The sequence below is a fragment of the Falco biarmicus genome, chromosome 3 (assembly GCF_023638135.1).
Source record: "Falco biarmicus isolate bFalBia1 chromosome 3, bFalBia1.pri, whole genome shotgun sequence".
In the NCBI taxonomy this organism is placed as follows: Eukaryota; Metazoa; Chordata; class Aves; order Falconiformes; family Falconidae; genus Falco; species Falco biarmicus.
Genome location: NC_079290.1, coordinates 119,249,824 through 119,275,408, shown reverse-complemented (window position 1 = coordinate 119,275,408; position 25,585 = coordinate 119,249,824). Strand labels below are relative to the sequence as shown.

General features: G+C 48.9%; 1 protein-coding gene across 4 annotated transcripts in view; it reads left to right on the top strand.

Annotated features, from left to right (window-relative positions):
- FHL3 (four and a half LIM domains 3) overlaps nt 1-25,585 on the top strand; it is a 30,969-nt gene that overhangs the window by 2,412 nt on the left and 2,972 nt on the right. For 2 of the 4 annotated variants that reach the window (XM_056331981.1, XM_056331979.1), the window contains exons 2-5: nt 23,791-23,972; nt 24,053-24,227; nt 24,866-25,035; nt 25,203-25,389. In XM_056331981.1, the coding sequence (XP_056187956.1) occupies nt 23,817-23,972; nt 24,053-24,227; nt 24,866-25,035; nt 25,203-25,389 (688 nt within the window). In that variant the 5' untranslated portion in view covers nt 23,791-23,816. Of the gene's footprint in view, nt 1-290; nt 442-23,787; nt 23,973-24,052; nt 24,228-24,865; nt 25,036-25,202; nt 25,390-25,585 lie in introns of those variants that run through there. The other 2 variants (XM_056331980.1, XM_056331978.1) reach the window with 2 other exon arrangements.

The window sequence follows — 25,585 nt, the reverse complement described above, 5'->3', positions numbered from 1 at the left end:
TGCGGCATGTCTGCTGTCAGCTCGGCTTCCTGTTTACACTGCAGTTCGTTTCAGAGCAGACTTTGGAACAGCTGTGCTTTTCGAGGACACCACCAGCCGCGGGTGGCTCAGCTCCCCGAGATCATCGTGGGGAAGAAAGGCAGGAGCCTCCTTCCTGGCCCGTGTTATTGTGGTCACCCTCATGACACGCACTGGTTATTTTCTGTGGAGCACCAGCCTCGTGTGGCTATAGCTGGTGGTGTTCGCTGGTCAGTAGATTCCTGAGGGGTGTAAGCTCAGCGACGTTCTTCTAGGTTTTGGACCTAGCAGCTTTAAGACAGAGGTGAACCCTTGACTGATGGAGCCAGGAAGAGCTCTGCCGGCAGGTTACTGAAATTCCCAGTCCACCAACTCTGGAAGCACTTGGTTCTGTTCACAGCCACGACTCGCTTGCTCTGTGAGGTTAGTCGCTTTCTTCAGGGTTCTTAATTGTGCTGAGCTGATGCTGTTACATGGCCTGCTGTTTTTTTAAGTGCCAGCAGGAAAATAGAATAAACTGGTAACTCGTAGTGCTCAAGTGACTCCCACCCCCTCTCCCTGGAAGAGGACTTTTATGGTAATCACAGCACTGATGCACAAGACTTTCATGGTAGCCTGCTGAGGTCCTCATTCATGCCTGTGGAGTTTTTGCTGTCCTTCACTTGCATGAGGTCATGCTTGAAGAGCCCTAATTGCAGCAGTAGCCTGGGGATGGAGACATGAGTGTAAACCTTTCTGCTTCTGCCTCACCTTTTGTGTGAGAAAGTTTCCATAGACAAAGAAGGTGTTTATGGAAAACTGAGGGCTGGCTGGTCTGAATAAAAGCCAAGCTTCTTAACTGGTCAGACAACTTTGTAATTTCTTTTAACTGCTCAAGTAAGGAAAAAGTTTCTCCTCTGGTGGTCAGTATTCAGTATCCCTGGTTGACATCTGCTGTTCTTGGGTTGCTTGTGCCCACCGTGGAGCACCCAGCTTGGTCCGGCAGGAAGGTTGGTGCAAATGACGTTTGCAGTTTTGCTCAGCATTCGTCTCCAGAGCACAAGCTGCTACACCTCGTTCCTCAGGGGGCTTTGACTATTTCTGTGAAATAGGTGCAATTTCAATCGCCAGAGTGGAAAAATTCAGAGAGAACCTGAAAATGTTTTGCCTGGTGATGTCATGAAAACCAGTGTAAATGATGGGGGTTTGCTTTTGTTTTTTTAAAGACAGCTATAACAATAGACACCACCTGCATCTAGGAAAAGGAAAAGACCAGTTGTTAGGGGGCAGAGAAACCAGTGTTATTTGATCTTCAGATTACCACCAAGAGTTTAGGATCACTTTTAAAGGATAGGACATCCAAGCATGAGGGCTCAGTTTGCAAGCAGAGAGGTTCAGCTGCACATGCTTTGTTGGTTTCAATGGGACTGGGGTCCCACAGCCGGCCCTAACGGCTCTGATTGCTCCCTACGAAGCTGCTGCAGCATTTTCCATTCTGCAGTCATTGCGCAGCGAGGAGGTGGCATTTCCCATGAAAGCGGTTGTGTTGTTCCAAGGATTTGTCCATTAAGAAGTGGTGGGTCTTTAGCTGCAGTTGGAAAGACAAATGCTTCGTTCTGCGGAGATGTAGTTGCTGAGAAAAGTCCTTGCTCTTTGTTTCTTCTCTTCCTTCTGTTTTGCACTGGTTTTGCCAGGTGTAAAATACAATTGTCAGCAGTTTACAGGGAGGAGGGGTGTCAGTTTTCCTGTTGAAGAAAATATCAAGGGTCTGATTGTGAAAGGAAAGGGGAAATGGAAGAATGCCACATGGCTTCCACCTTCCTGTATTTCATCCTAGCAGGATTGCCTCTGCTGAGTGACTCACTTTGTGTCTGTTGATATTTGCTAAATGGAGAGCAGTTTTAACAAATGGTTCTGTCCTTACTCAACAGGAGCCCACTGAGAGGATAATATTACTCTGGGAGGAATCGGAAAGACAGGTCCGTTAGAGCAAAGTTAATAGTTAATCAAGAGTTATTTAGAAATGTCTCAACACAGAATCCAAATAGCAATGGAATGAAAATGCTGAAATTTATGTTTTTGTTCTCAGTGCAGTCTCACTTTGGCTTTATTTGGCCTGTGGTCATCTGACAACATTAACTTGTATAATTTTTTTATTTGCCTCTGAATATATTACTGTAGAATGTCCTAGGCTTGCAAGCTGCATAGTTCTTTTATGTAAAGTATTTTGAACTTTTCAAATAGGAAATTTTTTTTTTCCTTAAAATCAGCACCATGGATAAATATTAACTCCAGACCCTTTTGATTGTTGTCATCGCTGGATGAAAGTTTGTTGATGCTTATGCCCAACCTGCCCAGTGCCAGTTCAGGAGTATAAATTATCTTCCAGCACCAACCTGGCAGCTGGTGCCAAGGACGTAATCCTAACTGCTTCCTAATTTAGCTTTGAACATCTGAGCTGTAAGCCAGAGGAATGTGCTGTATCTAACCTGGAGCTGTTAGCAGCCTCAAATGTCATAAATTCAGTGAGCGGAGAAGCCAGTGTGCAGGTGACCGGACAGCTGGAGCTGTTTTCTCTACACACAAGGGGGAAAGGGACCTCTGAATAGCTCAAGGAAATGCTCGGTGTTGTTGGAACGGCCGCAGATCTGCTTCCCTAGTGCTTCCTTCAGCACATGTTACACTTGACCCTGCCAGTACTAAGCGCCAATAGGAGTCAAGACATTGTCCCCAGTGGCAGATTAAACTGCTCGGCCATTGTTGCGAGTCCAAGATTTTCCTCTCTCGCCCTGTTTAAATGACTGCTTGGATGTGCAGCCAAAGTAAACATGAGCTAATAAAAAAAATGTAGAGATAACAGATACAGAGTAGCTGTTGTGGACTAAACAGACATGCTGTAGCACAAAGATGTGTGACTTCTGCTTGCATCTTTGCTTTAGTTTTGAAGCTCTGTTACCTGAAAAAGAGGTGGTAGCAGTCAACTATAACTTCCTTTCTGTTGGGATAGGGGAGCTGTATTTATGTGTATCCTTTGAATAAGAAAGGCATCTGTTAGGCTGCTGAGGACCTCGTGCCTGCCCTGCAAGGTACAGTGCGCAAACCCCAGCCTAGCACTTCCTCACTTGAGAGCTGCAAGTGCCACAGCAGCCCATGCAGCTTCAAAATACTTTCCTGTAGTTCCCCACATTCTGTTTCCTTGTTGGCAATTAATGCATTTTCAATTGACTTTTTCATTGACTCAGTACGCAGCCTGTGGAGGCCACTGCTGTAAGATAACATTGAGATCAGTAGTCTGCATGGGGCTTGTAAGGAGGTGAGAGATCTACGTGGCTACCAGGAGTGCCTAAACTTAGGGTGAAGGAAAGAATGAGACTGGGAAGGAATCAAAAATGTTTCCATGTGTGAAGCCACTGTGGAGTGCTGGGGGATGGACTGTCCCTGTGATGCAGTGCTGTTGAGTCCTGTGTTCCCTTACAAAAGGTGCTGAAGTGAATAGCTGGAGAGGTACAGCAACTACTTGGATAGAACTGTTTTAAGTGCTTGTATGCTGCTAGCATATGTAATTGCTGTGTGTCTGAAGATGGCTGACCTGCTGTAGTCCTTTTGCAGTGGCTTTCTTTGCTTTCCTCTCCCTGCGGCCTGGGGTGGCAAGCCTTGGCTCCGTGGGATAGTGTGGTCTTGCTCTCTGTCCTCCAGCCTCTTCTGTAGCATATGTAGAATGGTAAGCAGCAATCAAAAGGTTATAGAGAAACTAAGGGCTGAGAGCGTGATAGGACATTAAAGGATTAAAGGCTGCTGGGCAATAATTACCATAAACGATGCAGACAAGTCCAGATCTAGGAACAGTTTTTTCTCTTTCATCCCAAGCCAGTCATGGCTCATGCTGACAGCACACCTGGAAATGAGGTAACTGAATACTCTGCCCACATTGTTCAGATTTGCCAGGGCTTGGGCACAGACGTAGCATGTGTTTTCTCTGCTCCTGGGCAACCTTTGTTCTCCTTCAGCCAGAAAGTCTTACTGATGAAATGAGACAAGACAGGGTGCACTTCTTCCTTTCTCGCTCCTGAGACACCTGCGGTGTAACTTTCCTGAGAAATACCCTTTCCAGATGTGGAGATCTTGCTGCTATTGAAGTATGAGGCGGAAATACTTCCAGCACTGCCTGAACATGTTATTTAGGTCAATTGCAAGGAAGATGGCAACATGAATCAGAAAAGGAGTTGGAAGAGGAGGAAAGTCATTAGACAGCATCTTGATATTCCCTGCCAATGCAGGACTTTTCTCTGCCAGCACAGAAGCACATTTATTGCCTTCTGTGCACTCTGTACACTCCTGTAACTACGAGTAGCTGGACTGGAAATGAAAGAGGGCTGCAAACAAAAGCCTTGCCTTTATCATTCTGCATCAGTGTACCTGTTTCCTGGTGTATTAACTACTCTCTGAAACAGAGGGATAGAGCAAGGTCTCCTCCTCACCCCTCTGGAAAACAAGATCCATCAGAATAATTGCTCTGACTGCATCCATTTTGGGTGAATGAGTCTCCAAAAGATGCTTTTGTGGAGGCACAGTCATCGCATTTTTGTGGCAGCTGCTGGCTTGGTGGAGCGCTGCCCGAAATAGCTGGGATGGTTTTCCCACCAGGTAGCGGTGCGCTGTGCTAGGTGCGCGGGGCAGCACCGAGGAGCGGCACCGAGGGGTGGTAGGGCTGCAGGGGGTGAAGCAGAGCCCAGAGCCTGAGTGCGCTGGGCCGGGCGTTGGGCTGAAGGGATGTCAGCGGTGGTGGGAAACCTAAAAAGGTCCCGTTGGGCAGGGCTCTGCCAAGCACTCTGTTTCCCTTCCCAGAGGAAGCAGCCTTAATTTACCCCTTGCTCTGTAGAGACCTGTAGGCTAAAACAAATTATTCTTACGCAGTAGAAAACATTGGGACCAGCTTTAACTTATGAAGCAATTTGCCAGCTTTTAGCCTCAGGGTCCCTAGTCCCTGAGGGCTTTCCAGCGTAATGACTTGGGTTGGTTTCCCAGAAAGATTCTCTTGGATATGAGCTGTTGGCAATACTCTGGCTCGTTACTGGCCATTTTATTTTTCCAAGAGCCAGCTCTTGTTAGCTTCGTTCTCACAGTATTGTTTTCTTTCTAGAAGTTTTTGCTGGCTCTCCTAAACTATCACATGGGAATTGCTTACTAGCTTAGATTTATTTTTTTTTTGTTTTGACCCAAAGCTGCGCTTTGCTCCCCTCTGTAACACTGCCAATATAATTTCCAGTCTCTTTTAAGCGTATGTTTTGCAATAATATCTAAACTGTTGGCTCCAAGTAACTGCCTTACAGAGAGATTAGTATCTTTTAACAAGGAACTGAGAAGCAAATAGTGAGAACAAAAGCAGTATCTTGAGACCCTGTAAGACTATCCTGACCTTTCCCAAAGGCCTTGGCCTAGACTTCAGCATTTAACTAGCAGATGGCAGAGATCAGGGTGGACTTTAGCTTGCATAGTCCTCTGCCCAGTCACTCTGTTTGCTGGAAATGTGCTCTGCACATTGTTGCCATCTGGGCTTGACTGTACTATTCTTATAATCTCCAGGGAGCCCTCTCTAGCAGAGCTCATCTCTGATGGAAGTCCTCTTTGGCTGACCTTGCGGTGAGGCTAGTATTAGCAGCGTGGATTTCTGAGATTTGACAGCAGCATTCTTCACAGGAAGAAAACTGGCTTGGGAAATGTTTTGCCCTGGCTGGGGAAGAAGGTATGCCCCTTGCCAGTTGTGTTCTCCAGGTATCCAGCTGGGTACGTGGTATTAAGAGAGTGGGGAGGTCAATATTGAAGTTTTCAAAACTTCAGGAGAAAGTACTGCAGGAATGCGAGGGCCTTCAGAAAACCAGATGAAAAATTGCCTTTGCTTTAGATGAGAGAACTAGATGTAGAGGTGGGAAATTGTGTGAGACCATTCAGGAAATTGGCAGTAGTGGTGGGAGCACACCCCGCATCTTCCGATGTGAAAAAGCTCCTCCTCTGTTTGCAGCAGTGCATGTGTGGGAGGCTGTGTCTGATCTGCAGAAATAAAGATTGATGGTTAGAGAACTGGCATATTTGGAAGGGAAACGTCTCTCCTAATTAGCACGCTGCTCTGTTTGAGTTGCAGGTGAGTGGCATTCCAGTTGCTCCATGTATTTTTCTGAGTTGTTGCTGCTTAGTGCATATGACTGTATGTGAGTGCACAGATTTCAGCATCTCCCTAGGACTAAATAGCACCAGGGTTAAATGTACCTGCTTTTGATGAGTCTTTAGCTACCAAGTTTTGTGGCAGAATAGAAGTGTGTAAAGCTGGTGCCCTGGTGAATGTTAAATGGGGCTAGCTACACTGACATTTCTATCCTCATTCATTCTTCCTTTGTAGTGCACTAGTGTCTGGAGGTTGCGAATTTCAATTAAATTTGTGCAAAATGGCTTTGGGGCAGTTTCTGTTTGGCAATCTTTGTCATTGTAAATGTAAAACCTGATGGACCAGACTAAAATAACACAATTGGAATGGATTTTCTAGAAATGTCTTTTAATCCCTCTGAATTGTGATTCTTAAAATTTATATTCAAATGTCTTTTGCTGCATAGGGAGAATGAGGGCTCCAAATGGTGTGAATAACTGCTCTTGGCAGCACTATTTACCAAAGTAGTAACTAAGGTGGATCCTCTATGTTCTGACCTGCCCAAGTCACAGGTCGTCCATTTGCACAGTTGCTGCGATGTCCCAGCGAATTTCCTGCATTGCTTTTTAAAGATTTATATATGCAGTGACAAAAAATAGTCCAGAAGACCCACATACACCATGAAGATCCTTTCCTGATGTTATGTGCTGTGTAGCTACCTTTTCCTCCAAGCTCTTCCCAGCTGGCCTCATCTCTCCATGCGATTCCAAGGTTTTTACCTTTATTTGCATGAGTGAGCCTGGGGTTGTGGTGTTCCCTTTTGCTTATCCTGTCATAGGGCAGGCAGCTGAGGTGTGTTGAACCTGAGACTGAGCCTCAGAATTATGAGGGAGCTGACTAATAACTGGCTGCTTACGGAGGGGAATGCAAGTCAGCTGCGGGGGTCCTGCCAGCAGGTAGAATCTTCATCTGAATCTGAATGAGCAATCTGCTTTTCAGAGGAACTGAGCTGGCTTTGCCTGGGATCAACAGAATGGATAGGTGCTCGGCATCCCTGGAATTGAGACACCAAAATACAGGCTGCCAAAACCAAAAACAAGGCAAGAACAAAACCAAAAGCCCTCCCAGGCTCTGTTCAGGAGGCTGTGACTGCTCTGGCTTAGACACATGACATTTCAGGTGTGGAGGGGGACATCCCAGCTTGAGTGGCCAGTCCCACGGGCTGTACCGTCCTGGGAGCAGGACATCTGTGTTCCCGTTTGCATCGTGCAGCATGTGCTCGCAGACCTGTCTTCACTTTTAAATCCCACTGCTCTGTACTGGTGACATTTTGCTGATGGACAGCTGAATGCTCAACCTGTGGCATCCATTTGTCTTGTGCTTCCTCCTGCCAATCCCAGTTCGTCCTTAGTGAAAAGTTTCCCTCTTCCCTCGGCCTTTTGCGCTTTCTAGCTGTGCACTGGTTGGAGCTTGCTCGAGGCTACTTTTGATACAAACTCCCAGGAGGATTTGTGCAGTGGTCTCAAAGAGGCTCCTCTCCATGCCTGTCCTGTTGCAGCTTTGTTCCTTTGTTTCCCAGGCATCAGGACAACTGCCTTTCCTCCTGCCTTTCCTGCCTTTCCTCCTGCCTTTCGCAGCCTCTTGGCTCAGCTGGCTGCCCGCCTTCAGCCATGCTCTTGAGAAATCTTAGTGGAGAGTTAGACCTGGCAGATGGAGGCTGTTACCTCATTCCACAAAAATGCTTTGTTATTGAGAAAATGGAAACTGTCTGAGGTTTGGGAGCTGAATAGAGTCATTGGTGTCTGTTTTAACCGCAGTTTGGTGGTGGCTGCAGAAAGTTCCCCTCTCTGAGCGTTCCCTTTTCCTACACCCATAATCTTCAAGTCATCGGAGAGCTGCAGTGATTTAACTCATTAGCTGAGCAAATGCTGAATACTGTTGCATACTCTGCAGAAACTTTGCTAAAACCTCAGCATCTTCCAGCAAAAGAAAAATGGCTAGCCAATAAATAACCCTTTGCAAACTCTTGGCCAGAAAAGTGATCCCTGTGGATACCAAGCCAAATTCAACGCTTTTTTTTTTTTTTTTTTTTTTTTTTCCAAAATCTCAGCTGTGCCTCTTGTTTACTTGGTTTTTAAAAAGCTGTATTAAGATTATGCAGGAAATTCTTGGAGAGAAAAGGCTTGCATGGAGGCTTACCTCTGTAATTCTTTAACACAGGTATCTGAATCCCAGTTCTGAAGAGAAATTTCTTTGCATTGGTGATTTTTAAAAATAGATTTCAGCGCTAGGGATTTGGGAGCATGGGAGAAAGAATAAAACGAGTGATTGAACTATTTGCAAGCTGGTTTTCATACTGCTGTGAATAATCACTTGAGTTAGTACAGAAAAGCATTAATCTAAATACAAGACTTGTTTTAGTTAACAGATATTTGTATGCATTTGTGAAACTGCGGCATCTGATATCTCCTGCTGAGAATGTTGCATAAGCATTATTCATCAGGCACCCTAACAGAGCTGAAAGCAGCAGTGTTAGCTTTTGGGAAATAAAATGAACACTTTATTTGTGTATTTTTAAACTAATGAATCTTAGCAGGCCAAGTGAATGTCTTCCAGATGGTTTTTACATGACTAAATATTTTGGTCCATAGAAAAACCTAGAATACTGGAACCAGAAGAGAGTAAATATTTAATTATTACCCTGGAATATAAATATGACCTTGATATTTTGAATTTGTTTACCCGCATTTCAAGTGTTCACTTAGAAATTAATAAATTCATATGGTTCAGATCTTGTTATCTGGGAAGAAGAGTGCCTAATCAGCATCTTCTCCAAATTTATTTAAATATCACAGTGGGTTTCAGTAACAGGAATTTGCTTAACTGAAGAAATAATCCCAGCTGTTTCAGGCAGAACCCAGGATCAGTGTTTTAGCTGCAATGAACTGTTCCCGTTCTAGATCCCTGCTTTCTGTGGCTTTACAGCATAACTCTAAAAATCCTTTCCAGGCTGAGCTCTGCCTCCTGAGGTCTTTGGGAGAGTTTTTTAATATAAAATGCAAATTGTAAAAACAATTCACAGTTGATTTTCAGACTGGATCTTAACAGTTTAGAGTCCATTCTGGACATGTGTTGTTCCTGTAACTGTACAGCAGCCTTATTTCTTGAATGATCCAAGCCCACAGGATTTCCCTCCTGCGAGTGTGTCAGAGATCAGGTAATTTCTGTTGTAGTTCAGATCCGTGTGGCTGCAGATCATGCAGTTTCCCACTAAAACAGTGTGTATAGCAACTCAGTACTGCTGGTGAAAAAAATGTCTTTTTTTAAGGCTTTTCTAATGAAGCGAAAGAAATTTAATAATATAAAATGTCTATCTGGAAGGCCTAACTTCAGCGTGGTTGAAGATGAAAGTTCCTCTCTCAGGTCCACATCTGATGGTAGTATTCCTGGATATTGCTTAGGATGTATGTGAAGATGGTGAAGAAAGAACAGCAAGGAAAAAAGAGGATCCTGAACGGTCTCTGAGTGCAAGGACTACTTTTGTCAGCATCGTGACCCCACGTACTAACCTAAACTGTTGGCTTTGGCCAGCCGGGCTTTTGACCTCACCCTGGAATTCTGCTACCCTCATTTAAGGGAAACGTGGCTTTTTCTGTTCTTAAGAACTAACATAGTTTGAACTGGTGCATGACTCCTGGCGCTGCACTACTCCAGTGCCGCCTTTCAGCTGCATGTGCTCACTTCCAAAGCCCAAAGTTTAAATAGTAGGAGCGAGTAGCGAAGGCCCGGCGTTACTTGGTCAAAAGATCTGGAGTCTGGATTAACTGTACTCTGCAACTGCACAGTACTGTGTCCATGTGTCATGGAATGGTTTGGGTGGGAAAGGGACCTTAAAGATCGTGTTGTTCTCTTCCTTCCATTTTCTCTTGCTTCTCACAAAGAGTTCAGTTTGTGGAATCTGTTTGGGCACAGGTCTATAAATGCATTAGTGGGTGTCCGTGATTTCCAGGCTGACGGGGATATGTGCTGCATCTCAGGAGAAGAAAGATAGACGAGGACTTGGATCTTGGTTCCATTTTTAGTTCTACCAGGCTTGCCTTGTGCCAAAAGCCTGTGAGGTGCAAATCCCAGGAGGGAGATAAAATAACTCCCTGCCCTGCAGGTATTATAAGGGTAAATAATGTTTTTGCTTGCGACAGCTGTTAGGGAATTGAGGAAGCAACAGTCCCATGAGAGGTACGGGATGTCAGATCTGTGGAAACTGAGCACTCTTGCATTTATGGTCTTGCACTGGTTCATCATATGTTATTTCCAGTAGGGCGCCTGGGAGCTAAACTACTTTCCAAGTAAAGAAACTTTTCTTTAGTTTGTGGCCTTAAATGTGGATTAGTTATTATCATCTGCCTCTCTTTCTCAGCACATGGAAATTTTGAAATAGAAAAGTCAGTGTTTAAATTTTAAGATGTTTCAGTGGCTACCTTTAATTCAGTGAACACTTCATACCAAGAAAATTGCTGTGATGCCTAGCAGAGCTTTCTGGAATATGTAGAGTCATAGTGGTACTTACTAAAGAGTCATTAATAGCAAGAAGTACGCGGTGTGTTGCATGTAACTCAGCCAAGAGCAGTTTTATTTCTAGTATTTCTCAACCCTGTGCAAACATCATATTAACTCACAGGAAGATTAAATCTGGCCCGTTGCGCTTGTATGGAAGCCTTGGATATGTTGCTTTTGGAGAGCCTGAAGAGCTGCGTGTGGAAAGTCGCAAGCGCAGTTCAGGTTGGTGAAGGTGTTGGACCATGGGCACAGACTGTATCACGCTTCGTGCTCTGTGAAACAATGAGTCAGCTAAGGAATGATGAAATAAGTGCTTTCAAATCCCTGATAGCTTTGAGATTTAATTTTAGAAGAAGATGCAAAGCAGAACTTTGGATTGCCCTCTTTCACTCTTATTCAGAGGTTTTTGAATCACTGAGCCGAAAGTAGAGCATGCTGTTTGAATCACATGGAGCCTTTCCAGTGGAAATTGATGAGTTCCGCTGCTCACCTCGTTAGCACCTGACTTGGTTAGGTTAATAACAATGTTCATTAGCTTTGCACTTCCTGATAGTTTTGCTAGAGAGAACAATCTTCTTTTCTTTTTCTATCATTGTGACATGGAGAAATAGAAAGGGTTTGAAAGTGAAATATATCTACACAGAACTGGAATTCTTAGGTCTCTTGTGAAAATCTAGAGTAACTTGAATTGTAAGTGTCTAATTTCCAGTCACAAGTAATGACATTTAAACCTCTGTAGGAAACGCAATCCCTGTGCTGATGTCACCCTCTGGTTTACGATGTGACTGCTTTTGTTTCTGGGCAAACACTCCAGTGTTTTGCTAGTGAAGCGACGATTTACTAGCGAGAGCCTCTTGCCGGTTGCACCTGCTCTCGCTGCCTGCAGTGTGAGTCCTCCAGGCTGCTGGGCTTTACGCTGCTCCATCCCATTCCACGATGCAAGGTAATGGAGAACTGGTCTGAGGTTTTGTTTCCAGAGCTTTGCTGATTTGGGACAAAGAGCTTGTAAATTGCCCATCCCTGTTGTGGTGGGTTAGGAGAGGGAGGGAGGGTTATTAGGGCGTTGGTGGTGTATTCCTGCGGCGAAGGCCACAACGTGCCTGACTGTGCCTACAGCTTCGGAAGGATCTTTCAGCCTAGTCGGAGAGCAGGCTGCTGTTGCGTCCTTCAGGGAACGAGTCTGGAGTGTCCTCTCTGCAGCAAAGAAATGGGGTGTTGCTCCATATCTGCTGCTTCAGGGGCTGAAACATCAACTCTTCTTGGTCTTTACCTGAAAGTCATCATGAGAGGAGCCTGCATTAGTTAAAATTCTGACCTTTCAGTTCCTTTTTAACCTGTGACAAAGCTGTTGCATGTACGTTTCCTTGTAAATCTCAGATTTGAATGCGAGAATTAGGTCCTGTAAATGAGCTGCAGGCTAGATCAGCGGCTCTCAGATATTGGGGTTTTTTTTCTGTTAATGTGCGTTGTTTCTGTAAAGAAGCAGTTTTCCTCTCTGTACGAGTGTTTAGTTACAGTCAGCACGTGTGCTTCACCATGCCCCCCGTCAGCAGCAGTTGTTCCGTGCTGCCGGTGTGGTGGGCAGCAGCACTAGTTCAGGACCCGACACATCCAGCAGGCAGGGGCATAGATGTTGGAAACTCAATGCGTGCCTGCGTGATAGAAAGGCGTTTATAAATTTTGTGAGCATTTGCACCCCTCACAACAGCTGTTTCCACTTAGCCTTTTGGATGTGGCACCACTTTTCCCTTTCGTGGGTACTACCACAGACCCTGTCTCAAAGCGTGGCAGCACAGCATGGCAGAAATTGGAAAGCACGTTGCATCCTGCAGATTTCTTTTTAGTGCTCGCAAGGAGTTATTTCTCAGATCTTACGTAAAATATGTGACAATTACAACTGATGGCTTCTCTTATTTAAAATGTGCAGTACTTGAGTAATTTTTAAAGGTGCCAAATGTGACAAATGCTTTAAGGAGGAGACCGATTTGAAGATAACCAGCTCTGTATAGTAAAAGGAAATTACACCTGAGGACCAGATCACCTAGCAGAGAAATCTTCAGGCACAGGAGGATACTCCTTTCACTTCTATGTTGGCAAGGCAGTGGCTGAAAGAAGAGGTTATCTTCCTCTCGCAGTGACCCTGTCCATCCCAGTTCTGTACCTCCCTGTGCCTTGGGGGCCCTGTCCTTCCAGAGCACTCCCTACCTTTTTTCGGGAGGGTTGCAGCTGGCACCTATAGCATCTCCCAGGCAACAAACGCTCTTAGTTTTGTTTCGGACCACAGGCAAGCAGCTCTCGGGCTGGTAACCCGAGACAGTTTGTCTTTGCCAGGATTCGGTCCTTCCCCAGATTTAGAAGCTGCTCACATGCTGCACTACCGAGCTGTAATTGCCTTCGCTTGCAAGGGACACCAGCAGCTGTAAAAAGTGCTTTAGATGGAGAGTGTCCTTACTTCTCGTGCAAACAGCCAGCGCAGGTGGGGAGGCCCACGGGTAGTGGCTGGCAGGGTGGGAGAGCGGCTGCTGGGCAAGAGCTTGCATGGCACGTGAGCCCCATCACCTTCCTGGCCTTCTCTTCGCTCTGCTGGTATTGCATGTGGGTGCAGAGAGCCCCAAAAGGCACAGAACCGCCAGGGTGACAGCGCAGGTTACCCCTCTCGGTATATCTGCTTATATGCAAGAAGCCAACTACAAATGCTCATGTTTGGGAGACAAAGAATCAAATCGGAAACAGGAATATTTTGACCTAATTTGGTGAAAAAATTCACTTTGTCCTTTAAGTAATAGGCATACATTAAATAAAACATGTCTGGTTTATATGTCTTTCCCTGCTACTGTAAGTCAAAGTTGCTTTGTTTGTTAAAAAAAACCCTGAAGCTGAGCAGAGGCTTAATCAGCAAAAGAGCTGCCAGGCTTTCCGGGGAAGGCAGTTAAGGGATGGAGCTCAGACCAGGCAGGTTTGCTTTTCAGCATGTGAGCACTGTGACTGCACCCATCCCCTGCAGCCTGTCCACAAGCTCAGGTGGGGGCTTGAAGCAGCCTCTTGATTGCCTTCATGTGCAAAACAGGCGTATAATCTCCTAAGTACCTTTTAATCGGGGACTACAAAAAGCTTTGTAAACACTAACTTAAATTATACAGTTGGACTTAATGATCTTAAGGGCCTTTTCCAACCTAAATGGCTCTGTGATTCTGTCACCTCAGAAATAAGAATGGCTTCATCCTCAATTTAAGAAACAGCTGACCCTAAGGGAAAGAAAAGTGAACAGGGCAGCATAGGGCTAGGCTTACAAGAGAACTTTAGGGAAATAGAGCGGAATTCCATTATTTTGCAGTGATATCTGTACTCAGACACACAGACCCAAGAACTAGCAGTCAGAGCGGTCAGATTCTTTTTTCTACATATAGGCTGTGATGTCTGTTTGAATTGCAAGATTCTTGTGTGCTGAGCAGATCTAAGATGAAGGTAAATTGGCCTCAGTGTGCAGTTAGTCATTTCCTGTCATGCTTTAATGTTTGAATTCTAGTGTACTGGATATGACCTTTATTTTGTGGGGCAAAGAGATTTTGAAACACTACTGCTGGAGCCCTGGGTTTGTGCGGTTGGATAAGCAGTAAGGCATTTGTATGGCTATGGGCCAGCTTTGCTGGGTTACACGGGCATAAATCAATTCAGTCCAAAATTAAACTTTCTTTACTAGATTATAATCCTCACAACATGCTTATTCTTCGGGAGTCCCTTTTTCTTTCTGTAATAGTCAGGGCATTATAAAGTTCTCTCTGGGATTCTGCATTTGGAAGATTTAGACCACCCAAGGCTCTGTGCAAGACTTCTGTCTTTTGAGTTTGGGGCATGGATGCGTTTGATCTTTGTGCTCATATGTTTGTTTCTGGAGAATACTGACTCCATGTGGGGGGCTCTGTACCTCATGTGAGGTTGTAGTTGCAGTGATGTGTGATGTTAAGAGGCTGTAGCAAACAGAACAAGAAAACATGTGCTACAACAGGCAGGTAACGTGAAGCACCTTATCTACTAATTTGTAGTTTCATGTACATTTATATATACTTATACTCTCTTCGTGACTTTCTTGACAAAACTTCATCCAGTTATGGTCCATTCCCACCACCTCTTCTTGTTCATCACTTCATAATGACACGGGCAAAGAAGCTTCACAGGTAAACTACACCATTTAGAAGCAGCGAGTGTTTTACCCTGCAAATTAACCTCTGCCTAGACCTGGTGTGAAACCTGGGGCCTGGAGGCCAGCCAGCGCCCATTAAGCTGTTTTTTATGGTTGATGACTATCTTCAGGGTTTGCATTGTGTTCTTGCATTACTGTTTGTTGCCAGTATGACGATGGTTAATGTATAGTCTGCTCAATATGTCTGAAAGGTCTATTCAGCCCTTCGCGAGCAACAAGTTCCTTGTTCTTGCCCAATTTTCTAGTTGAAAGAGGAAAACTAAGAGAATTTGTGGATTTGACGTTGGCAGACCCTCGTGATGAGATTTGTCAAGCACCCACTAGCTGATGGCAGATTCGCCAGGGCTGTTGAGGCTGAGACACCACAAGCAGGTGTGAATCGTGTGTGTTGCCCTGGTGGGGATGTCGTGTGAGCTGGTGGTGCAGTCCGGCGCTGGCAGCGCTGCCCGGGCTGGTGTTACACCTACTGCCTGTCACAAGCGAGGAAAGCCCGGAGGTTGTGTGTACTGGCAGCGTGCACGCCAGTGTTTTTGATATCAGTGTTCCCGTAATTGAACGGGAATGTGTCCTTCTCTCTAGTCACCCCACTAACGTGCTTGAGAGGAGCAGGAGTTCAGAAAGCGATTGCACGCCTGTTCCTTGTTCCTTTTTAAGAACTGATACGAGCAGCCGTTTCCCTGGACTGTGACTCCCGCTCCTCCGATCGCGCTGAAGTTCCTGCGATCAGTCATGCTCCCTGAAACTTGGCTCCAGCATCTTTCTTCCTATTATGGTCACCTTGGCCATGCCAGCAGCTGCTGCCCTGCAGCCGGTTCGACGCTTTGGTAGCAGGCTGGCGTGGTGCAAGCTGCTGCCAGCAGGCTCCTGCGTGGTCAGCCCCGCACGTGGCAGGGGAAGGTACCTGCAACCTAGAGCTTGGGCCAGGCTGTCTCTGTCTTCTCCCAGACCTCTTCAGAAACCAGCCAGAATCTCCTCTGGCACATTTGTAAGCCACAGGTTTCTTAACCGTCTGGTGAAAGTGACTTGATTTGGCTGGAGAGAAGTTTCTGGTGTGTTTGTATCTTACTCCTCTGCTCTTGGACTTCCTCCTTCAGTTAAATGGTCTGTTTGAACCATGACAGGTCCAAACTGCCCAAGTGGTTTTAATTCCTGACTTCCTGTTGAGTGTGCAAAATTTGCTTACTTTGTGTATATCTTATGCAAAAGATTAACAGCTGATCTCTTGAGCAAACATTCAGTTTTAATGTCAGCAGAATGACACAGGCTGCTTGTTCTGTAAGCGTTGCAACAGTTCCACTGCTGTTATCTGTGCCCTCCATCCAAGCTGCCCTCTGCAGAGGGAGGGTTTTGTTCAGAACCTGAAACAGTTAATTAACCCTTACAGGTGTGCAGTAATAATTTTTTAACTCTGAAATCATTCTCTTCTTTCCTCCTGGGCAGAGTTTTTCGTGTTATGGCTGCGCAGTAGGGACTCTTAAGCTTCTTTCTCTGTCAATTAACTGTCCCTAAAGAAAGCAAGCCTAGAGCAAGGGCTGAACTGGCTGTTGCCTTTCTCCTTGTCAGCCTGCACTCTGCTGTCCCTCTGCTGGGGCTTTGGAAGGTAGGTAGGCACAGTGGAGACGGGCACCCACGGGAAGCCTGGCATTTCTCACTGGTGGTGTTGGACTAGATCTTCTGTTTGTCTTCCTCCAAACCCCATATCTTCACGCTCACCATGTGGATGGTTCAGCTCACAGCTGGATTCAGGAGGCCTGTTCAGATAAGAAGGATATGGGGAGGAAAGGGACAGAAGTAGCTGAAAACCAAATGCAAAGGAAGGTCTTTGCCACAAGAAATTACAGTTCAAATCTCAGATGGGTAAACCTGCCTGGTTTTCCACTGTAACATGGAAAATCAGATTCCCCTGCAACTGCAGCCTCATTAAAAAGCGATTCTTTCTTTAAAGGGTAGAGAAGGGACAAAAGTCCCAGTGTGCACAAATACTGGCTTAGAGCTGTGTCCTGTTACCTTGTATGGGGATGCTGCCTTGTGAGAGCTGGACTTAGTAGCAGCACGTTTTCCTTTCACATTGGAAAAGTTTTATCTTTCCTTATGTAGGAGAAAGAATGAAGAACTTAGTACTAGAGGAAGGAAGGCCTATGAACTCACTAGGGTTCTGAAACCAGAGCAGCATTTTGGAGCTCCTTAGGACCCTGAACTTCCCAACAGCCCCACATCCCCAGTCCACAGGCAGGACCACTCATGGCCAGGGGGTGCTGAGGTGTCTTGCAGACCGAGCCACGTCTACTGGTGAGTCTGCAGGACGAAGCTATTTCCGTGTGTGGGGAGCTGACTCTGTGTACTGTCTCTCTAGGGTTTGTTGGCTTGCCTGAGAAACCTGGCCAATGATTCATGGTAATTCAGAAAATTTGAATTAAACTTTAAAAAAATCATTGCTGCTTTCCAGATCTTTTGAATATATCTAGTCTGGCTGAATTCAGCAGGTACTTAAGACCAGGCAGCAGAGGTCATTTTCCTCCCAAAATCAGCATTGCTGGTGTTTACAAGAAAGCATGAAAGTGAGCCTGGCCTCCTGGAGATGCATCCCATCACCACCTCCTCTGTAGAATAGTGCTGATATAGAAAATAAGTATTAGCGTACACATTGTGCCATGTCACTAATGTTTAAAGTGATAAAGATGCTTCCTGTCTCTCATCCTGTGTGTGAGGCAAGGGCACCTCTTACGGCACTTGCAGAGTTGGGCTTTGTCTCTGTTAGGTCCTCCAGTGCTCTCATTGCACTTGTAACCTCACTCTTCAGCCTCTTCTCTCTGTGGGAAGCTGCTTTTGGGTAGGACTGGGTTCCTTGTACCTGCCCTCAGCAGCACCCTCCTGGAACCCTTTTGCTCCATGCAGGCAGTGCTGTGTGCGAAGGCACTGCTCGCCTTTGGCATGCCTGTGACTCTGCCTGCACTGCCAGGACCTCATGTGAGCTCAGCCCAGCAGTGGTGGCCGTGCCCTGCACTGCAGCCATTTGCCATTGCTCACCTTGGACCAGGTGTGATGTCTGTGTCACAGATGTACAAACAGTGCAGGGCACCTCTGGGCAGGTTATGGGCTGGCATCAGCTGAGATTTTCTGAATTTAAGGGTAAGATTGGACATCTGTGGGACACTTGTGCTTTTAGGACTATCTTGATCTATATGCAGAGCTGTCAGGAGGAGTCCATGCAATGTGGTTTCATTCTTTGGACTGAGGGCACCTCAGAGATCCCTTCTGAACATTAGGAAACCCTTAAATTGCCATTCTAAGACTATTAAAGTCGTGCAACGATCCAGGTCTACCTTGTGATTTGTCAGATGCTTTAACAGTTTCTGCTACTTCTTCCTTCAAAAGTTGTGGCCATTTGCAGGAAGCTGCCTACTTTGCTGAGCAAGGGTGATTCTGACAGCACTTACTTCACTTGAAATGCAGGGTGTTTCCTTACAACTGTGCCAACCATTTTGCTAAATGTGTCGCAGAGCCCAGAGCAGCCCATGACTGCTCTGGGCAGGAGGATGATCTGCCCGTGCTTGGGGATATGACTGCAGTGCAGCTTCTCAGGACGTGCACAGGTGTAAGCGCAATGTCCCAGTGCTGCAGGTGGGGGCTGCGTGGCTGTACACCCAGCCGATTCACTTGCCTCCTGCCTCCGAGGCTGACTGTAAGAACCAGATTTCCCCTGCGTGTTCAAGGAATGACCTGCAGCATCCTCCCGTTGTGCTGGTGAGGGGGGAGCTGCCGGGTGAGCTCTGTGGCTGAGCTGATGGGCCCAGTGAGGACCTTCATACTGGAGGCTGCTGAGCTGTCGGTGGGGAGGCTGGGGCAGGACGGCGGCTCGGAGGTGAGCTCCATGGGCAGGAAGTGACTCAGTGGTGCTGGGAGCAGGCGGGTGCTTGATGCAACACAGCTCCTGAGGGTGCTGGGTGCAGGCTGGGTCTGGTTGGGTTACCCTGATGAAACACTCAGCCCCTTTCTGGAAAGCTGCCTCCAGCCTCTGGCCCCAAAGCAGGATCTCCTTTAACAACAGATGGAGGATGTTCCCACTGTGCCAGGTCTGCAGCCGCGCTCGTGGCTTTGGGAGCAGAGCGAGAGGGTGCAGGCAGGGGCAGTGGTGTGAGGAGGTGCAGAGAAACCCGCATTGTCCCCAGGGAGCTGGCTGCTCTGCCCCCGGAGAGCCCAGGCTGGCCATGCCATGCAGGGACCCTGGGCGCATCCGCAGATGCTGGTCAGGAAATATGGACTGAAAATGCTCCCAGAGTAACGGAGGAGCTGGAGCTGCTCCTCAGAGCAAGCAGCTGGTTTCCCTTTTTAGGGTTGGTAGCAGGCAGAAACAATTTCATGCAGATTCCAGGACCCATAATGGTTCTGGAAAGCCAACAGGAACAAAAAGCGTTCTTCTCCTCTTCTGACTGGGAAGCACGTTGAGGATGGTCTTCCAGCCCCTTGTCCCTGGGTGGTTTCATCCTTACATGGGGAAAGCTCACCTCTCCCGGCGAGGCTGTGCTTGCTTTTCTACGTTTCTGTTTAGGTGTGAACTGCAACTGCCACAAGCGTGCTCAGAGCAGCCCAGGGAAGGTGAGAATAGGCAGGAACCTGACAGACCATCAAAGGCAGGTCTATTCCTGTGTCCTGGAAAGATTAAGTGTTTCCCTAGGAATAGCCATATGGGTTGCTCTAGGATCACTTCGTGGAGCAGCTGGTTGTGAGCTGACAACGAAAAACAAACTGGTGTGAAGTTACACGGGGTTATAGGTTCACCATATACATGAGACCTCTCGCTGAAGCAGTTCCTTGTAGCAGGAGTCGTCTCAAGAGGCTGGTTAAGCTCTGAAGTGCTTGTGTGCAGCAGAAAGCCGGGCTGTGGACAGTCTGTGCTGCCTCCTTTGCGTAATAGGTCCCCAGTTTATCAACACTAGAATTAATGTAATAATCTCCTGGGCTGTTGCTAAGCCATCTGCTGCAGTTGCTGTGGACAATGACACCGGGGTGGTGTTAGGTGCATGTTACTCTCTAATTAGAAAGTGGACTCTGCTGTGTGTCCTTGACAAATTGCTGACCTTTCTCATACATGAAGCTATTCTGAGCTCAGTTCCAGACTGATCAGATTTGCATCCTGGAGCACTTTAAATGTTGTTTGCAAGAGAAGCTCTTGTTCCCAAAACTGTTTGTTCATGGGTACAGGAGAGGAACTGAACTTCCCTTCCTCCCTGAGCACAACTATCGGTCGAAGGGAAAGGGTCGGCAGCTGGCAGGCATAGATCTGTTGTTTGTTTTTGCCCTCAGACAGCCAGAGAGACAGCTGAGAGAACACCCCACATCCAGCTCCACCATCCCCACGGACAAGGGACCTGCCTCAGTGAGCCTTGTCCCACAGGGACCGCAGCCACCTGGTAATGGGCAAGCAAACACTCGCTTTGCAACTGGAATCCCATCATTTTAGGGCAACACCTTGTTTAGGATTTGAAGGCATTACTTACATCAGCCTAGCGCGCACCTAATGTTTACAGGGTGGTGCAGTCTGCAGAGTATGAGCACGTGCTAATTAGCACGCATAGTGACTGCCTATATTGTGCCTTCTAAATCTGAGCCTCAATTAAAGGGTTTTTTTTAACGCATTTTAAAACTTCACCTCCTTTCTTCAAGAACAGAGGCAATTTCCAGGTTCCCCATTACAAAGACAGCAATAATTGTGGGCTTTTGTACGATTTAGTTTACTCTGTTTCTTTTGTCTCATCTTCCTTTTCTCCATGAACTTGGTCTCCAGCAGTGCCATACCCTCAGGGACGAAGATGCAGGATTTACTTTGGCGTTGCACAGGGCTCTGCCACCCCTCCCCAGCACTGCCTGTGAGACCAGAACAAAGCGAGCAAACAGCTTATCTAATGCAAATAATCCTGAGCAAACTTCCTGGGCCCGTTCTTTTTTCTGTGGAAGAGGCAGCGCAGCCTGATCCCGTATGCTGTCATAGCAGCCTGGGCTGCGTGATGCTCCTGGGACTTGCTCCGCTGGCCGCCTGTCTGGCTGCTAGCCCGCTCTGGCTGGCAGAGAGCAGGAGCCTGGCTGGCCCAGCAGGCACAGGAGGACTTTGGGGAGAACCTACTGAAAGCGGAGGCAAGCACGGCACGCTGCTTTAGGGTCTTCCTGGGTCCATCATTTTCAGAGGGTTTATATGGTTTTCATTTCCCCTTCGGCAGTTGCTGCGTGACGCGCACCTGCGGTGCAAGCAGTGCTGCACAGCACCCACGGCCCGCAGCTCCAGCCGGGGCGAGCCCGGTGGGCTCAGGAGTGGGAGAGGAGGGCTGGCACTGCCAGGGGCCTGGGTGGCAAACACCAGCTGGGATTGAAATGTTCCTGTTGCTTAATTATTTTTTTTTTTTAATCCCTCTTTCGGTCATGGTGATAGCTCAGCTGCCCCAGGGGAGCAGGGCTTGCTCTGGCCCCGAGCGCTCGCTGTGGCGCTGGTGCTCGCACCCCGTAGCTCTGTGGTTTGCTGGCACTGGGTCCTGAGGGGGCACGTGGGGCCGGGGCACAGCGCACACTCCGGGCAGCAGCACCTGCCCTGTTGGGGTGCCTTGTGGTTGAGGGGGGTGAGAGCCCCCAGCAGTCTGTGGTGGGTTGATCCTGCCCACCTCCTGCCCCTACGACACGGCAAAATGCTGCCCCTTGTTTTGAGTTTGGGGACCGGGGCTCACAGAGGGGCAGGGGCAGCAGCGCTCGAGAGGCTGAGTCCATGTCACCAGTAAAACCCAAAGCTTCTCCATTCCAGTTGTTTTTCCTTCCCTCGCGTTTTCTGATGTCCTCTGACCCCGGTTACAGGACCCCAGAGATAAAGTGCAGCCCATTGAGCAAACATGGCAGCTCCCTGCTCTGGCGGTATCGTGCTCCCGGGGCAGGAGTGCTAATTAGAGGCCCTTTTATTACAGACACACCTTGGAAAGTTCCCTTCAACAGGGCTGGGAGGAGGAGGGTTATTAATTTGATTTTTCATTCTTTGCCAGAGAGAAAGGTCCCGGGTGGCTTCAGAGAGCGAAGGCGTGTGGGGTGGCAGAGGAGGAGGTGGTGGGTGAGCAGCGGCCAGGAGCCGTGCGGGGTGCTGGGGGCATGGGAGCTGCTGTCCAGTCGGGTGAGCACCTCGTGGGGTGCCCCAGAGGAAGGGGGTGCTGGGGGGCCAGCCCAGGCTGGGGGCAGAGCTGTGGCAGCGGGCTCAGTTTGGCACCCTGGCACCCATCCAGCCCGCCTGTGCCAGCCACCCCGAGCGCCTGCCTCGTCTCCAGTAACAGACTGGAAATTGCCTGGCCCAGCCCGCAGCCGGTCTGGGGCTGCTGGCTGGGGCTCCAGAGGCCAGGCTGAGCAGAGCGGTGGCCCCGAGGCCGTGCTGCTCGCAGGGACACGCCACAGAGCCGCAGCCGCACGCACCAGCCTGCCGTGCTGGAGGGCACAGAGCGGTCAGCAGAGCAGGCAACGGCCGGGGCGGCAGCTGGGTAACGAGAGTGTCTGAAAAGGGACTTTGTTCCCCCTCTGTGGGTCACGTAGCCATGTGGGAACACTGGATTTATTCACCGGCAACCCTATCGGCACATACCAGGCTTGACAACAGCTGGGAGCTGTGTGGCTTGACCAAGAATAGCCCTGGGAAGCTCACTGCCCTGAGTCAGAGCTGTCTGGATCCGCTCCTGCCCTGGAGGCTGCCTTCGGCATACGGGAGGCGCGGGGGGGGGGGGGGGGGGGGGGGGGCACAGGGGCTGGGGGGAGCCCCTGCCCCACGAAGTGCTAAACTGTCGGTTGAGCCATAAGAGCGCTTTCTGGAGTGGGTGGGTTCATTAAGAAAACTGCAGCGTGCCACACTCCACAGCTGACTGCTGAGATGTAATTCCATGGGCTTGTCCACACTTGATAGCGACCCGTATTAAAAAAGGGTGTGATTCCGCAAGTGGAAAACTCCATATTTAGGAATAACCAGGTTAAACCAAACAGGAGGAGGATACTCTTGTTCTGGAGTTAGTGCTCCAAAGAAAGGGAAATAGTTCCACAAACCTCTCATCTGAGAGGGAGACGAGGGGCAACAAGAGATGTCTGATCTGCGTGCAAATCCCTGACCCCTCTGTTCCTTGTAAAACCCCCACCCTCACCAGCGCTTTCTCCCTGCAGAGTGTTTGCAGTTAGAGCAACATGTGCAGAAGGGTTTGCTGGGCTGTGGCTGCGCAGCGAGGCACAGCACGGGGTGCCTGATTCCTGCTTCCCTGTGGAGCAGCTGCTTTAAAGCTCTGGAGAGGTTCCAGAATCTGGAACGCCGAGAGCCCTATCAGGCAGAGCATCAGCTCGGAGGCCATCAGGAGGGATCTTGCCGTGGGTCCAGGGCCATGCTGGTGGCTGAGCGTGGGTCTCTGAAGGGCTGCTTGGTAGACGGGTCTCCCTCAAGGTGGCTGGCGCTCTGATGTGACAGGGGATGTGCACCCACAGTGTGTGCATGGTCCTGCTTTCGGTGCCAAATCAAAACTTTTCATGCAAAAAAATTCTTTTGGTCATCATAAATGCTTTGCTTCCTGGCAGGGAGGCAGGCAGGGAGAAGCTCAACTGCGTGCTTACGTGCCTAGTTTCTCAGAGTGGTGCCTGAGTGCTCCAACTGTTGAACCTGAGTGTAAACCTGAAGGAAGACTCGTCCCAGGCCCTGAACGTGCGCAGCTGTTCTGGCAGCGCGTACAGGCACAGAGCAGGCGCCGCAGCTCAGGTCTGTGTCCTTCCCTGAGAGCGGCTGTTTGTTGGCTCAGCGCAGGGATTCGCGGTCCCTGCCGTCTGGAGGCGGCCGGGCTGTGCGGGGACATCGCAGGCAGCGTAAGCTGATACTGACCCAGCATCTCCGCTGATCTCGTAGCAGGTGAAGGAGGCCCTCAGACTGGCACCATGACAGAGTGCTTTGACTGCGACAACTGCAAGGAGTCCTTGTATGGGCGCAAGTACATCCAGATGGACAATGGCCCGTACTGCATCCCCTGCTACGATGCCCACTTTGCCAACACCTGTGATGAGTGCAAAGAGCTGATCAGCCACGACTGCAGAGTGAGTACGGGACCCCGCGGCCGGGCAGGGTGGTTCCCTGGGGTGATCAGTCCACTCCTCATCTTGGCTGTTCTCCCCAGGAGCTGTACTACGAGGATCGCCATTACCACGAGCACTGCTTTCGTTGCTTCCGCTGTGACCGTTCTCTGGCCGACGAGCCGTTCACCTGCCAAGGCGAGGAGCTGCTGTGCAATGACTGCTACTGCAGCGAGTTCTCCTCCAAATGCATTGCCTGTGAGAAGACAGTCATGCCAGGTAGGAACAGGCAGACTTGAGCACTGCAGTTCGTTCCGGGTCCCAGCACCGTCAGCCAGGGCTGCAGGGTCCAGCACTAGGGCAGCAAGGAAGAGAACTGAATTTCTGCCCTCCTGCCCCTCTGTCACTGTACAGAGTGGACTGGACACTGTGCTTGGCTGGCGAGGCAGCAGGATCCCCAGCTGCAATCACCACAGCAGCCCTGTCTTTCTGTTCCCCTTTTTCACGGGGAAGTGAGCTGGGGAGGAGATAACAAAGGGTTTCCTGGGCATTTTCTGGTGTGTGCTGACAAGGAGAGAAGGAATGACTGAAGGTGTGTGAGCGTCTCTGGAGATGGCCTGAGGCAAAGGCGTGTCTTTGCTTGGCCATTCTGGCACCATCTTCAGATGTAGGTTACAACAGGCATCTCTGCCATGGCCTGTGTGCCAGTGCTGGGAACATGTTCCTGCAGCCCTCCTCTGGCAGCTGTGGGGTGGGCCTGGGGCCCCTCTCCAGCTGCTCACAGCCCTGCACTGCCACGGGGAGGGCAGGGACAGTGCCGAGTGTGCAGGGCTGCAGTTTATCCTGCACAGCCTCCTGTGTCCCCTGCGTGTGCATGTGCTGCTCCCTCCCATCACTGTGAAGGGCTCTCTCTGCAGGATCCCGTAAGCTGGAGTACAACGGACAAACCTGGCATGAGCATTGCTTCATATGCAGCAGCTGCCAGCAGCCCATCGGGTCACGATCCTTCATCCCAGACAAGAAGGATTATTACTGTGTCCCCTGTTATGAGAGCAAGTTCGCTCCTCGCTGCACTCGTTGCAAAAAGGTACGTCTGGCCTGACAGCCCGAAGCCCCTGAGTTCTGTGACCTCAGTCCCGTCTGAGCCCCACCAGAGAAGGGGTCAGGCAGCAGCACCCCAGCCAGCTGCTGGTCATGCGCTGCAGCCCCTTTCCCCATGCCTGTGTGTCACCAGTGTGGGGTCTCTTCCTGCAGACCCTGACCAAGGGAGGAGTGACTTACCGGGATGAGCCATGGCACAAGGAGTGTTTCGTCTGCACAGGCTGCAAGACGCCCCTGGCTGGCCAGCAGTTCACCTCCCAGGATGACAACCCATACTGTATCAAGTGCTTTGGGAACCTCTATGCCAAGAAGTGCAGCGCCTGCACAAAGCCCATCACAGGTGAGCGGAACGGCCCTGGTTATGGGGCGCTTCTGCAGGGCAAGGCATGACCTACGCCCTCTGCTTCCAGACATGCAGTGACTTCTCCGGGGGAGGTTGCCCTCGTGTGACCCAGGCCCATATGATGCTCGATGCTCGTACACATCCCTACCATACAGGCTTGCTCAAGTGTCTCCAGGCACTTCAGGCCTCCCGG